The sequence below is a fragment of the Terrapene carolina genome, unplaced genomic scaffold (genome assembly GCF_002925995.2).
Source record: "Terrapene carolina triunguis isolate 2854851 unplaced genomic scaffold, T_m_triunguis-2.0 Scaffold68, whole genome shotgun sequence".
NCBI classification, from domain to species: domain Eukaryota; kingdom Metazoa; phylum Chordata; order Testudines; family Emydidae; genus Terrapene; species Terrapene triunguis.
The window spans coordinates 3,258,626-3,271,853 of NW_020664419.1; the positions used below are offsets into that span (position 1 = coordinate 3,258,626).

Consider the following 13,228-nt stretch of genomic DNA (forward strand, 5'->3'; position numbering starts at 1 on the left):
TTATTTATTTTATATATATATAAAAATAAATAAATCAGTGCATATCCAATATGAATGCCAGAAGGTTTATATTTTGGATTAAGTCTCAAAATTGCAATATATAAATCTCTGGCATTGATATTGGATATGCAGTGAGCTCTAAAAGCCACTCATAGTTTAACATTGTCATAACTACTGTTCTCTTTTGATGATGATAATGTGTTTGTCCGTTCAAGCTATTTGACAATATATTTCCATTCTAAATTCTTTCACCCTTTTTTCATGTAGATTGAAACAAGATCAAAAGTACGTACGTGATGAAATTGGCAAAGTTCTGGAGCGGGAGCGGGCTGCTTCAAATGAGCATTTGACTAGAGCCATTCTTAGAGAGAGAGCTGCGACAGAAGAGGAACGCCTGAAGACACAGCATTTTGTAAGTGCAATAAGTTTTTTATGTAAATTTGAAGGTTTAAAAACAAATGTCAATGTCCTGACATTTTTATGCTTTTGGCAAACTCTTTTGTAAAACGTAGGAAGTAGAATGTTTCTATCCTCCAGTAGTGCTTTTCCTCTTTAGCAAATACGGTTATTATCAGAAAATTTCTTCTCTTTGCCCTGTTAATATCACAGCTGCTTTGAAACCATCACGTCCTTTTTTAGTGTCACAAGGATGTCACTTTTTGGGCGAAAACTTTTATGTGGGGAAAGCATTCAAATAACTAAGATGCTAGCCTGATTCATTTTCAGTATTTAAGTGTTCAGAGATCTGGTTAGATTATGTGATATTAAATTACTGAATACTTTGTCACAAACATATATATGTAAATGTGTATTAATAAGGGTACATGAACAGTGTTGTTGGTTAAAAATTGACTGATTTTAAGAATTTTCCAAAGACATAGACGCCGACTCCGTGGGTGCTCCGGGGCTGGAGCACCCATGGGAAAAAAATAGTGGGTGCTCAGCACCCACTGGCAGCCGCCCCCATCAGCTCCTCCCCCTCCCCCAGTGCCTCCTGCCTGATGGTGGCCCCACCAATGAGCTCCTCCCTCTCCCTCCCAGTGCCTCCTGCCTGCCACGATGAGCTGCTTTGTGGCGTGCAGGAGGCGCTGGGGGGAGGGGGAGGAGCAAAGGCAGGGCGTGCTGGGGGAGAGGGTGGGGGGAAGGGGTGGAGTGGGGGAAGTGCCTGTGGCAGAGTGGGGGTCAAGCAACCCCAGGAAACTCGGAAAGACGGCACCTCAGTCCTAAGATATAATTTTTTCTTTTTTCCCCTCCAACTTATTTATACTGGAGACCAAAATAGCATGTTTATATACGTGTGTGTGATTTTTTTTTTTATGGTTATGCTCCAAACTTCAATACCAGCTTATTGAAAAAGTCTGTATTGAAGAACTGTATTTCATCAGAACTGATATATAAAACCTCTCTGATGACATCCAAGTTGTAAAATATAGCAGGCTGTTTTTCTCTGAAAATTGACACCTTAGATTGCTGTCCATTTCAAATGTATGGCGGATTTGTAGCTTCCCACATCAATCACTGCAGTTGCCTTTGTAGTTCTCAGGAAGAAGTCCTCATGACAATTCTTTGAGGCTTGAAAGCACCATTTTGCTAAAAAAAAAAAAAAAATTGAGTATAAGCAATGAACAAATGGGTGTTTGCCAGTTGGAAAAATCTAAGGCTCTATCTTGCAAACGGTTATGCATTTGGTTAACTTCACTCATATGAGCATTCCCATTGAAATCAAAGGGACTGCTCATGTGAGTAGAAATAAGTACATGCATAATCTTCAAAAATAACCTTGGAGACTTTCCCTTTCTGAGAACTATAAAAAAGATGGTCAGCACATGTTTGAGAACCTTAAAGTGCAGCTAAAATACACATATTCATGTTCAACCCATGTAACATGCATTGCCAGTTGGAGTAGATTGTCTGTGCGACCTTGCATAAACCAAGAGATTTTTGTTATCCTAGCTGAACAAAGCTTTGGAGGCTTTGAACAAAGTTTTGTATGGGCTTAACCGGCTTTTTGTTTTTCTTAACTTATTTGGTTCTGTAATTCATTTATTCATCCTGTTGAGAGAGAGAGACATCACCCTTCCGACCTGCAAAAAACAAACAAAACCTGATACCTGTATGTGGAAAAAGGCCTATTTTCTCTGAAAATTCTGAACACTGAGGCTTTTCCTTATTACAAATATAAAAAACAGGTTATTTTGCAGAAATGTCACTTTTCATTCTTAGGTTTCACTTAGCCTAGAATGCATCAGCCACATCTGCCTAGTGAAACAATCAAGAACTCATTGTTGATTAATTTTGTATTTACTGGCTGGAGGGCGAGGATTTGTTTCAAGCTGAGATGTAGCTGCAAAGGAAGATGCATGCATCATTTGTTAGGGAGGGAGGGAATGGAATAATGTAATGTTTAAAAATCCTATGCAATCTTTTTTCATGTGGACCTTCATTCAGAGAATCTCACTGCCTTATGGTGGTGCGGGCACCATTGCCTGGAATTTGGGATGGTCCTATGGTGTGTACAACACATGTCTTGCATGTAGAGGCAGCCTATCCAATTGGCTGTGGCACAGATTTTGTGCTTGGGAACAGAAGTCAGCTCTCTGAATTCTCTGCCAGTGGCTTGCTGTGTGATTTGGGCAAGTCAGGTAACTTCTCTGCACCTTAATTTTTCAATCTGTAAATTTTTGAAGCATGTTGAGAGACCTTTGCGTGAAAAGTGCTATGTTAGTGCTAAATTGTTGTTGTTACTATTGTAATTCATTCATTTACCAAAATACTGTCAGGTGTCAACTTTGCCATTTTTCAAACTTTATTAAGAAACAAAGCAGCTATTGATCTGTTCTAGTTCCCTGATAATCTAATTAATCTATATAATATAACATAACAGTTAATCTAAATAAATGTAAACTGTCTAAATGTGTGGCTATGGGCAACCTGCTGTGTTCTCAGGTACCAAGTAATACTCACTGTCCTTTAAATTTTTTTAAAGGCCATTACTCTTTTTGTTTGCTGCTGGTCAGTTTACTCTGTTGGCTCCGTCTCTCACACTTCATATTTAAATGTTGGTATTACCGTTCATCCAAATTAAATTATAATCTCTTTGCTGCAGACACACAAATATGGCCCCTGCCTTAAAGTCACATGAAAACCTCTGACACTATACAAGTAGTTTAACGCTTCTTTTTATCTTTTCTTTAACTTGATCTGGAGTGTAAGATCCATGGGACAAGTCTTTTCATATTATTATTTGTAAATCATTGCACATGCCTATGGTGCTATAAAAAATGAATGTCCATTACTGATCCTTAATTGTTTTAATAGTTTAAAGAAAAATGTTATGGTTATGATAGAGGAAATCAAGTTCTTTCCCCAGCATTTTCAACCATTTTTGTTGAGACCCCTTCTCATAAGATTACTGACATCTTTTCCTCACAGATTGAGCGAATACCTAGGGGGTTCATCTGTACCCCAAATATACTTTCAAAAGTTCATTGTCTTACTCCTAACAGGATAATTCCTGCAGTTTTTGTTTTTCCCTCTAGTTCCCGCCCAATATATTAGCATTTTACTCAGATTGTAAATGGGCGTTCCTTGTGACCGATACAATACTCAATTTGCATATGACTAAGCAGGGTGAGATAAGCACTTGTCCGCCCCTACCCAGCCAGGAGTATGTGGATTTCCTTTTGGTGACCTGTCTTAACTCACAGAGCAAGAGACGATAATTTTGTGTGTGTGTGTGTATATGTATATGTGTATATATATCTATATCTATATATATATATAAAAATAACTCTTCACATATTTTCTATACAAACATCTCACAATGATTATGACGATCAGTGTGACATAGGCTTTCATTAGAGACCTTTGCGACATTCTTTTGGTGAATCCAAGGAATCCTTGTATCTCTATATACTCCTTGCCGTCTGGTGGTTGGCACTGAAGAGGTCCTTGTATCACAATGTTAAATAATGCATCCATTTTTAAATGATAATACTTCTGCTGTTTATACTTCCACAGAAAAGGGATTTCTGAGTGCTGTGTCTGTAATTTTTGGCCAGTTAACCTCTCTCCTCCGCTGTTTTAATATTCTGTATTGTGGTAGCACCCAAAGGGCCCCCCCGCTCCGCGGTGATGGGGTCAATTGTGCTAGGTACTGTACAAGCACATGGGAAAACATTAAACCCTGCCTTGAAGAGCTTATGGTCCAATTAATACAAGATGCAACAGATGTCTACAACAAACAATTGGAGAGAAGGGAGGAAGAGGAAGATGGTAATAAATCCATGGCAATGTAGTCTCATGTGGTTACTCAGACTTGCTCTGTGGACAGTTGGAGAACTTTTTAAAAAATTATCCTTTGCAAATCCCCTATTTAAACCTGTGCTCTATCATTAACATTAATGCCACCCTCCAGCATTGCTAACTTTGTTCTTAACATGTCTTCCTCCAACATCCAGGACCTTACCTCTCCTCTTCCCCAAATTCCCCTCTGCTTTGGGACTTTTTTCCCTTTGGTGGGGACAGAAGGGTGTGAAGGGGGCAGGGCAGGGAAGAGAAGTCTCCTTTTGTTTCCTCGGATGTTCTTGGGGCTAGAAGACTGTTTTGACCCCAGTGGCTGGTTCTAAGTGCAAATACGAAACGAGACTATAACATCAGAATATGTTTCTATGGGCACACATTCTGAAGAATCAGAGCAGGCTACGCAGCGGGGACAGAAGGACAGTGATGAAATTTGGCAGCATGTGACCTCCAGAAGAAGAAAGAGGAGCGTCCATGTACCAGCAATGCAGATACAGGTGAGCAACTGTTTTCATGTTCTCTCCACAGGTATTAATGCGGAGAGTGGACTAGATGATACAGAAGGAGACTCCACTGATTGGAAGGCACTGTCCTAAGGATGGGGGTTCCACGACCACCACTCCCAAGAGAAGGAGGCGGGTGGTGGTGGTCGGGGACTCTCTCCTCAGAGGGACTGAGTCATCTATCTGTCGTCCTGACCGGGAAAACCGAGAAGTGTGCTGCTTGCCAGGAGCTAGGATTCACGATGTGACAGAGAGACTGCCAAGACTCATCAAGCCCTAGGATCGCTACCCCTTCCTGCTTCTCCACGTGGGCACTAATGATACTGCCAAGAATGACCTTGAGCGGATCACTGCAGACTACATGGCTCTGGGAAGAAGGATAAAGGAATTTGAAGCGCAAGTGGTGTTCTCGTCCATCCTCCCTGTGGAAGGAGAAGGCCCGAGTAGAGACCGTCGAATCGTGGAAGTCAATGAATGGCTACGCAGCTGGTGTCGGAGAGAAGGCTTTGGATTCTTTGACCATAGGATGGTGTTCCAAGAAGGTGTGCTAGGCAGAGACGGGCTCCACTTAATGAAGAGAGGGAAGAGCATCTTTGCAAGCAGGCTGGCTAACCTAGTGAGGAGGGCTTTAAACTAAGTTCACTGGGGGAAGGAGACCAAACCCCTGAGGTAAGTGGGGAAGTGGGATGCCGGGAGAAAGCACGAGCAGGAGAGCGCAGGAAGGGAGAAAGCAGGACGATCAGCGAGTTATCTTAAGTGCCTATACACAAATGCAAAAGGCCTGGGAAACAAGCAGGGAGAACTGTAAGTCCTGGCACAATCATGGAATTAGGATGTGATTGGAATAACAGAGACTTGGAGGGATAAATCACATGACTGGAGTACTGTCATGGATGGAAGAATCTCATGCACTGCTACAGACTAGGGACCGAGTGGCTAGGCAGCAGTTCTGCAGAAAAGGACCTAGGAGGTACAGTGGACGAGAAGTTAGATTTGAGTCAACAGTGTGTCTTTGTTGCCAAGAAGGCTAATTGCATTTTGGGCTGTATAAGTAGGGGCATTGCCAGCAGATTGAGGGACTGTCTGGGGGAGGGGTAGCTCAGTGGTTTGAGCATTGGCCTGCTAAACCCAGGGTTGTGAGTTCAATCCCTGAGGGGGCAATTTAGGGATCTGGGGCAAAAATCTGTCTGGCGATTGGTCCTGCTTTGAGCAGGGGGTTGGACTAGATGACCTCCTGAGGTCCCTTCCAAACCTGATAGTCTGTGATTCTATTTGGCATTGGTGAGCCCTCATCTGGAGTACTGTATCCAGTTTTGGGCCCCACATTACAAGAAGGATGTGGAAAAATTGGAAAGAGTCCAGCGGAGGGCAACAAAAATGATTAGGGGGCTGGAGCACATGACTTATGAGGAGAGGCTGAGGGAACTGGGATTGTTTAGTCTGCAGAAGAGAAGAATGAGGGGGGATTTGATAGCTGCTTTCAACTACTTGAAAGGGGGTTCCAAAGAGGATGGATCTAGACTGTTCTCAGTGGTACCAGATGACAGAACAAGGAACAATGGTCTTAAGTTGCAGTGGGGGAGGTTTAGATGGATATTAGGAAAAACTTTTTCACTGGGAGGGTGGTGAAGCACTGGAATGGGTTACTTAGTGAGGTGGTGGAATCTCCTTCCTTAGTGGTTTTTAAGGTCAGGTTTGACGAAGCCCTGGCTGGGATGATTTAGTTGGGGATTGGTCCTGCTTTGAGCAGGGGGTTGGACTACATGACTTCCTGAGGTCTCTTCCAGCCCTGATATTTTATGATTCTATGATCACTGAAATCCTGAGTCTTTAGAGGGCTCTGGTGCTCCTTTGGTTCTGATGTTACTACTGAAGTAGTTTTTCCTTAGTACCTTCCCAGTCCATATTACTAGGGTCCTACCAAATTAATGGCTGTGAAATACACATCATGGATTGTGAAATCAGATCTCCCCTGTGAAATCTAGCTATTGGAGGGGCAGAGCAGGGGGCACCCAGCTGGGGGCTCCTACCGTTCACTGGGCTCCAGCTGCTAGTCCACTGGGCTGGGGAGGAACGGGACTTCCTCTTCCCTTGCACAGCCGCTCTCGCGGGGAGCTCAGACCCACCTCCGGGTATGTCCCCCAGCTGCAGGAAGCTCCCTGGCTACTGCCAGCTCTGAAGGCTCCCAGCAGCATGGGGGAAATTAGATCCACCTCCATCTCCTGGAGTCTTCCCCTGGCTGCGGGGTGCTCCTTGGCTGTGAAATTTTAGATGTAAGCATCTGAAAACATGAAATTGACCAATTTTAAAACCCTCTGACTGTGAAATTGATCAAAATGAACTGTGAATTTGGTAGGGCCCTACATATGATTGGAGGAGGCCTTAAATATGTAACCCCTGCTTGCTGGGAGTGGTGCTCTGTTCCCCTCACATGGTGGCTAGGCCAGCTAGAGATTGATGAGCCTGGTACAGCCTTGGCTAAGAGATGTGTCTTTTAGCTTATACGGAAGAAGCTCATGTATTTAGCTTCAGAGGTCCCAAGTTTGAACCCTGCTGCTGACACCCCTGTGTGGGTCGGCGTTACAGATGCATGAGGCAAAGATAACTCTTCTGTGTAGAAGGGCGGGATCTTCTGTTTAGACCTGGGTCCAAACTGTGTCCAACGGGGAAGGTCCTGGCTGGATTGGTCCATGCTGCTCCTCACTAGCTGCCTGGGAGCTGCTGCTACTGCTTCAGTGAAAGTTTCTCTTGCCCCTCCTCCAACCCATGTGGTGACTGGGTGGGCCATCTGTAAAACAAGGACAGTACTTACCTACCTCGCCGAATTTGATTAATCTTGTTCACATTTGAAAAGAGCTGTGCAAGTGCTAAATCTAGTTGCTGTAGATCCCTTTGGCAGTCTCTTCCAAACTCCAGTGATCTGCATTAAAAGCCATTCATACCTAGCCTAAACCTATCTTTCTTTAGTGCAGTATTGCAAATGTTCAAAAGTCATGTATCAGGCTCACCAAAAATCATGAGATTATGTAAAAATAATAGATTTGGTATTCTTTTTAATAACCTTCTGCTTTTTGAGCCTTTAGGGTGCATTAGGGTCACGTTTTGAAGCTTTCTCCACAGCCACGAGGGCTAGAAACTTACTTTTTCTTTAAGAACGAAGGCTGAAATCATCACATATCCTCTTGACTCCAGGAGCTTGCACTTTAAGTCAAACAATAATCATGAGGCTCATGACAAAATCGTGAAAGTTGGCCACACTGCTTAGTGTGCAGCTGTGTCTCTTAGTAATACCCACATCTAGGATCTGTGTGACCCTTAGTCATACCTACATCTGTACCAATTCAGCTGTGCCACTGTAAGGTCTCCTGTGTAGCCACTCTGTGCTGACAGTAGAGAGCTCTCCCGTTGGCATAATTAAACCACCTGCAATGAGAAGCGGTAGCTATGTTGGCAGGAGACACTCTCCCCCTGACACAGCGCTGTCCACACAGACACTTATGTCAGTGTAACTTATGTCGGCCAGGGGTGTGTGTTTTCACACCCCTGACTGACAAAAGTTTTACTGCCAGAAGTGCTAATGTAGCCTCACTGTGTGAAAATTGGGTTGGGAGTGTTTTCACCAATGTGGAAAATAAATTGCTTGTATCAGAATCATACTAAGGAAGTGCCTGCATTAGTCTGAAGGGTCCACTTACTGTGGTGATAGGTTTGTAAGGATATATAATTAATTCTGTATTATGTGTGTTATGGCCTTTCTCTCTAGAGATCTAAATACTGAACAAAATGAAGGATAAAACGTCCAAATAATAGTTTTCTGTCATACCCCCCTGTTTGTCATTCCGTCGTCCGTTCCCCATGGGTGGTGTTCCCGAGGAAAGACTTAATTGTCTATCTTTGATTTTAATCTCAACAAACTTAATTTTGGCATTGGTGTTGTTTTTCCTGGCAAGTGCTTTTGTAGCTGAGGTCCTAGTGTAGTGTTTTGGGATGCTCTGAGAATTCTAAATTAGCGTTCTTAGTGGCAGACCTCTCATCGTATGAAACCTTTTATTTTTGGAAGCCTGTGTTTTAAAAACTTTTTCTTCATCTCAAAATTGTGTGCAGACCAAATGGGCTTTCTCTTGTTGTGGCGTTTTACATGTGGTAACTTTGCCATAAATAGCTTATTGACATTCCATCACTCGAATCATGAGTGTCAGGGTGAGATAGGGACAGCATGGAGGAAAAAATCTATAGATAACCAAAGTGCATATTTCCATTTCCTTATAATGACCTGGCATTTACCGTTAACATATTTGCTTCACTACCTGGACTGAAATGAGCTGTCATTAAGACCTTACATGTTGGAAAACAATTTTACTGAGCTGCCAGTGACATTATCGTCTCATTTCATGTTGAAGAGTAGAGAAATATTGTTCTGTCCATTTGCTTTAACCATAACATTAAAAGTTGATTATCATTATCATTATGGATCTCCATCCACACTTTTATATATTTTAAAAGTTGCCATTATGTATTGTCCCAATGTTAAAATGGGAGCAAGTGTTAATTAAATCTTTGTTTAAATTTTATAAATGTTTTTATGCTAAAAAGTCTCATATTTTTTCTCTTTATTTAAAAAAAATCTATATGGTAAAAAACATCCTTCTATTAAAAGTAATATTTTTTTTGCCATTTAAGTGAGTGCACTAATCAGTTTATTGGATATTTTTGCCCAGCAAAATCACATGTGAGATATATAATGCTTCCCTTTTTACTCTGAACACTGAAATCAATAGACCACATACTTCCCTTGATTTACCATCACTGAGATTGGTGGAGTTACATTAGGAATGAATTTGACCCATTTGTCACAAATGAATACGTTTTATTCAAAGAGAATGTCTTCCTCTCGTGTGACTTGACTATTCAGATGTTCTCCCCTTCATCCTTGGGTGATTGCTCCAAGTCACCGTATATACTTTCTATGCAATGACCTTTTGCTTTAGTGGCCTGTTTTACCTGTCCTCAGTTTGTTAGCTTTACTAAGAGGAGGTTCCCTGTTTTCCATAAAGAGATTATATTCTGACTGTTCTTGCTCTTTCCTAACAGTCCTATACTAACCATATTTTAGAGTAGTGATGTCACTAGAAAATACCCGAGGGAAGATATACACTGTGAGGTAAGGTGTTGTCCTCGAGAGAACAGAAGTCTGTTTACAAATGAGTATTTATTACATACCTCATTTATCCCATTCATCATTTTAATAGAAAAATGTGTCTTTTTAGATGATTCTGAAATAATTTGAAGTAAGCTACATAGCCCAAAGCAGAATGTGATTACTTATCGTAGACAGGGCGAAGCAATTTTTTTTTTTTTAAATATGATCAGTGACAATAATTTATGATTACTTACAACAGAGTAGAAGTAAAGGTTCTTAGCTGTGTTCAGAGTGGAAAATTAGATAAAGTTTGGAAACAATACGGGGCAATATTAGTTACAGTGGTTTTGTGTTGTCACCCAGCACCCTTGTGATAGCTGTTCTGTTTAGGGTCTCTGTCCATTGGCTTAGTGGGGAACATTCACCATAACTCTGTGTTACTGTTACGTTCACTCAAGTGTCCCATTCCCATTTGTGACCACAGTTTTATTGGTTGTTAGCATATACCATGAAGAGATACTCAGAGCACCTCCAAAAGGAGAGAGGATTTGTCAAAAAAGACACGTTCATTCTTTTTGTGGAAGACATGGTATTCATATGGGCACTATTACTAGTGTAGCATTATTCTCATAACCAAGAATATCTCCTAGTAAGACTATCACAACATGCTGTGTACGGGGTGGAGTGCACGTTTTGTTTGTTTTTTAAGAAGAGACTGACAGATTGCCTGGGAAAAGTGGGAAGTCTGGAATGAGTGCTGAGGATGTGGTAAATTCCTCTGGCTAGCCACAGGAGAGGATGTGAAGTGTTGAGGGTTCCAGAGGAGAAGGTTCTGCTGTGGGTAATTATCATGGCATGGCTTTCAAATGAGAGAGGGCTGTCATGAAGCTGGAACCATATTACTTGCTGTTTCTAAAAGGAAGCATCTCAAATGTTTTACTATGGAGTACCATTTGGAGGTGGTACTAGTGACTCATTCCCAAACATACTGTACCCTATTGTATATAATAATAACATTCTCGCTTCTAAAATTGCCAAGCCTTGTGGTTTTAAAAAATCCTTTCACCTTGGATAATGAAAGATTTTAAGGAAAATAATCAGCTGTCTTAGAGTTTAAGGGCTTTTCACTTAGCAGTGCTCTCAACAAACCGATGAGCATGTATCTCATGCCATATCCATTTAAAAAACCAAAATACACTAGAAAACTTAGTGGTATCACTTATCTAAGGATACCTTTTCCTCCAGGATTTTCACCCCTAGCTTTTTGCTTATTCAGCATGAAAGCAACAGTTGGAGTACACTGTGGAATCAAAAACGAGAGTCCTGTTTACCTGAAGATCTCTTTTCATCAGAACTATAGGTGAATATTTTTCCCTTTTATATCAACTCCTGCCTCACGTTCAGTCTGTATCCTCCTATTACCCCTTCTTTCTTGACAAAATTTTAAAGATCAAAACTCTTCTGTCACTCAGTTGCTAGTACTCTGCAATTGATACTTGTCTAGAGCCTCATCTTCCATTTTGATTACTGTAACCACTTCCTCACTGGCTTCCATGACACCCACATAACCCCTCTGCAGTGCGTACAAAAATGCAGATACTAGGGTCATGCATTCTTTGTTTGTCTATCTGACCATGTGATCCTTCTCCCTTTGAATCCCTCTTCTGTCTCCCCCTTCTCTACACCATCAAATTCAAGCTTCAATCTGTCATTGCTAGGGCCCTGCCAAATTCACGGTCCATTTTGGTCAATTTCACAGTCATAGGGTTTTAAAAATCGTAAATTTTATGATTTCAGCTATTTAAATCTGAAATTTCACAGTGTTATAATTGTAGGGGTCCTGACCCAAAAAAGATTTGGGGGCGTGGGGAGGGTGTCGCAAGGTTATTATAGGGGGGGTTGCGCTATCCTTACTTCTGCACTGCTGCTGGCGGTAGCGCTGCCTTCAGAGCTGGGCGGCCATAGAGCAGCGGCTGCTGGCTGGGAGCCCAGCTCTGAAGGAAGAGCAGCTGCCAGCAGCAGCACAGAAGTAAGGATGACATGGTATGGTATTGCCACCCTTACTTCTGTGCTGCTGCCCACAGAGCTGGGCCCTCGGTAAGCAGCCGCCACTTTCCGGCCACCCAGCTCTGAAGGCAGCAGCGTAGAGGAAAGGGTGGCATGGTATGGTATTGCCACCCTTACTTCTGTGCTGCTGCTTGTGGGGTGCTGCCGTCAGAGCTGGGCGTCCGGCCAACAGCCGTTGTTCACTGGCTGCCCAGCTCTGAAGGCAGTGCAGAAGTAAGGGTGGCAATACTGTGACACCCTCCCCCCCAAAAATAACCCTGCAACCCCCCCCCCCCCCCCCCCACAACTCCCTTTTGGGTCAGGGTCCCCAGTTTGAGAAATGCTGGTTTCCCCTGTGAAATCTGTATAGTATAGGGTAAAAGCACACAAAAGAATAGATTTCACAGAGAGGAGACCAGATTTCATGGTCTGTGACACATTTTTCATGGTTGTAATTTGGCAGGGCCCTAGTCATTGCCTTCCACTCTTTACAGAATTCCTCCTCTTCTTCCCTACTTACCCAGACTTGTGTCTTCATATGTTCCCCTGCACTCCAGTTGTCTGTTTCATAGAATCATAGAATATCAGGGTTGGAAGGGACCTCAGGAGGTCATCTAGTCCAACCCTCTGCTCAAAGCAGGACCAATTCCCAACTAAATCATCCCAGCCAGGGCTTTGTCAAGCCGGGCCTTAAAAACCTCTAAGGATGGAGATTCCGCCACCGCCCGAGGTAACCATTCCAGTGCCTCACCACCCTCCTAGTGAAATAGTGTTTCCTAATATCCAACCTAGACCTCCCCCACTGCAACTTGAGACCATTGCTCCTTGTTCTGTCATCTGCCACCATTGAGAACAGCCGAACTCCATCCTCTTTGGACCCTCCCTTCAGGTAGTTGAAAGCAGCTATCAAATCCCCCCTCACTCTTCTCTTCTGCAGACTAAACAAGTCCAGTTCCCTCAGCCTCTCCTTGTAAGTTATGTGCCCCAGCCCCCTGATCATTTTCGTTGCCCTCCGCTGGACTCTCTCCAGTTTGTCCACATCCTTTCTTCAGTGGGGGGCCCAAAACTGAGTGCAGTACTCCAGATGTCGCCTCACCAATGCCGAATAGAGGGGAATGACCACTTCCCTCAATCTGCTGGCAATGCTCCTACTAATGCAGCCCAGTATGCTGTTAGCCTTCTTGGCAACAAGGGCACACTGCTGACTCATATCCAGCTTCTCTTCCACTGTGATCCC

The 13,228-nt window shown here is 42.8% G+C and overlaps 1 protein-coding gene across 2 annotated transcripts in view; it reads left to right on the plus strand.

Annotated features, from left to right (window-relative positions):
- The window catches only part of CHCHD3 (coiled-coil-helix-coiled-coil-helix domain containing 3), a 253,008-nt gene that overhangs the window by 84,631 nt on the left and 155,149 nt on the right, over window positions 1-13,228 (plus strand). For both annotated transcript variants that reach the window (XM_026648607.2, XM_026648608.2), the window contains exon 4: window positions 268-412. In XM_026648607.2, the coding sequence (XP_026504392.1) occupies window positions 268-412 (145 nt within the window). The remainder of the gene's footprint in view (window positions 1-267; window positions 413-13,228) is intronic.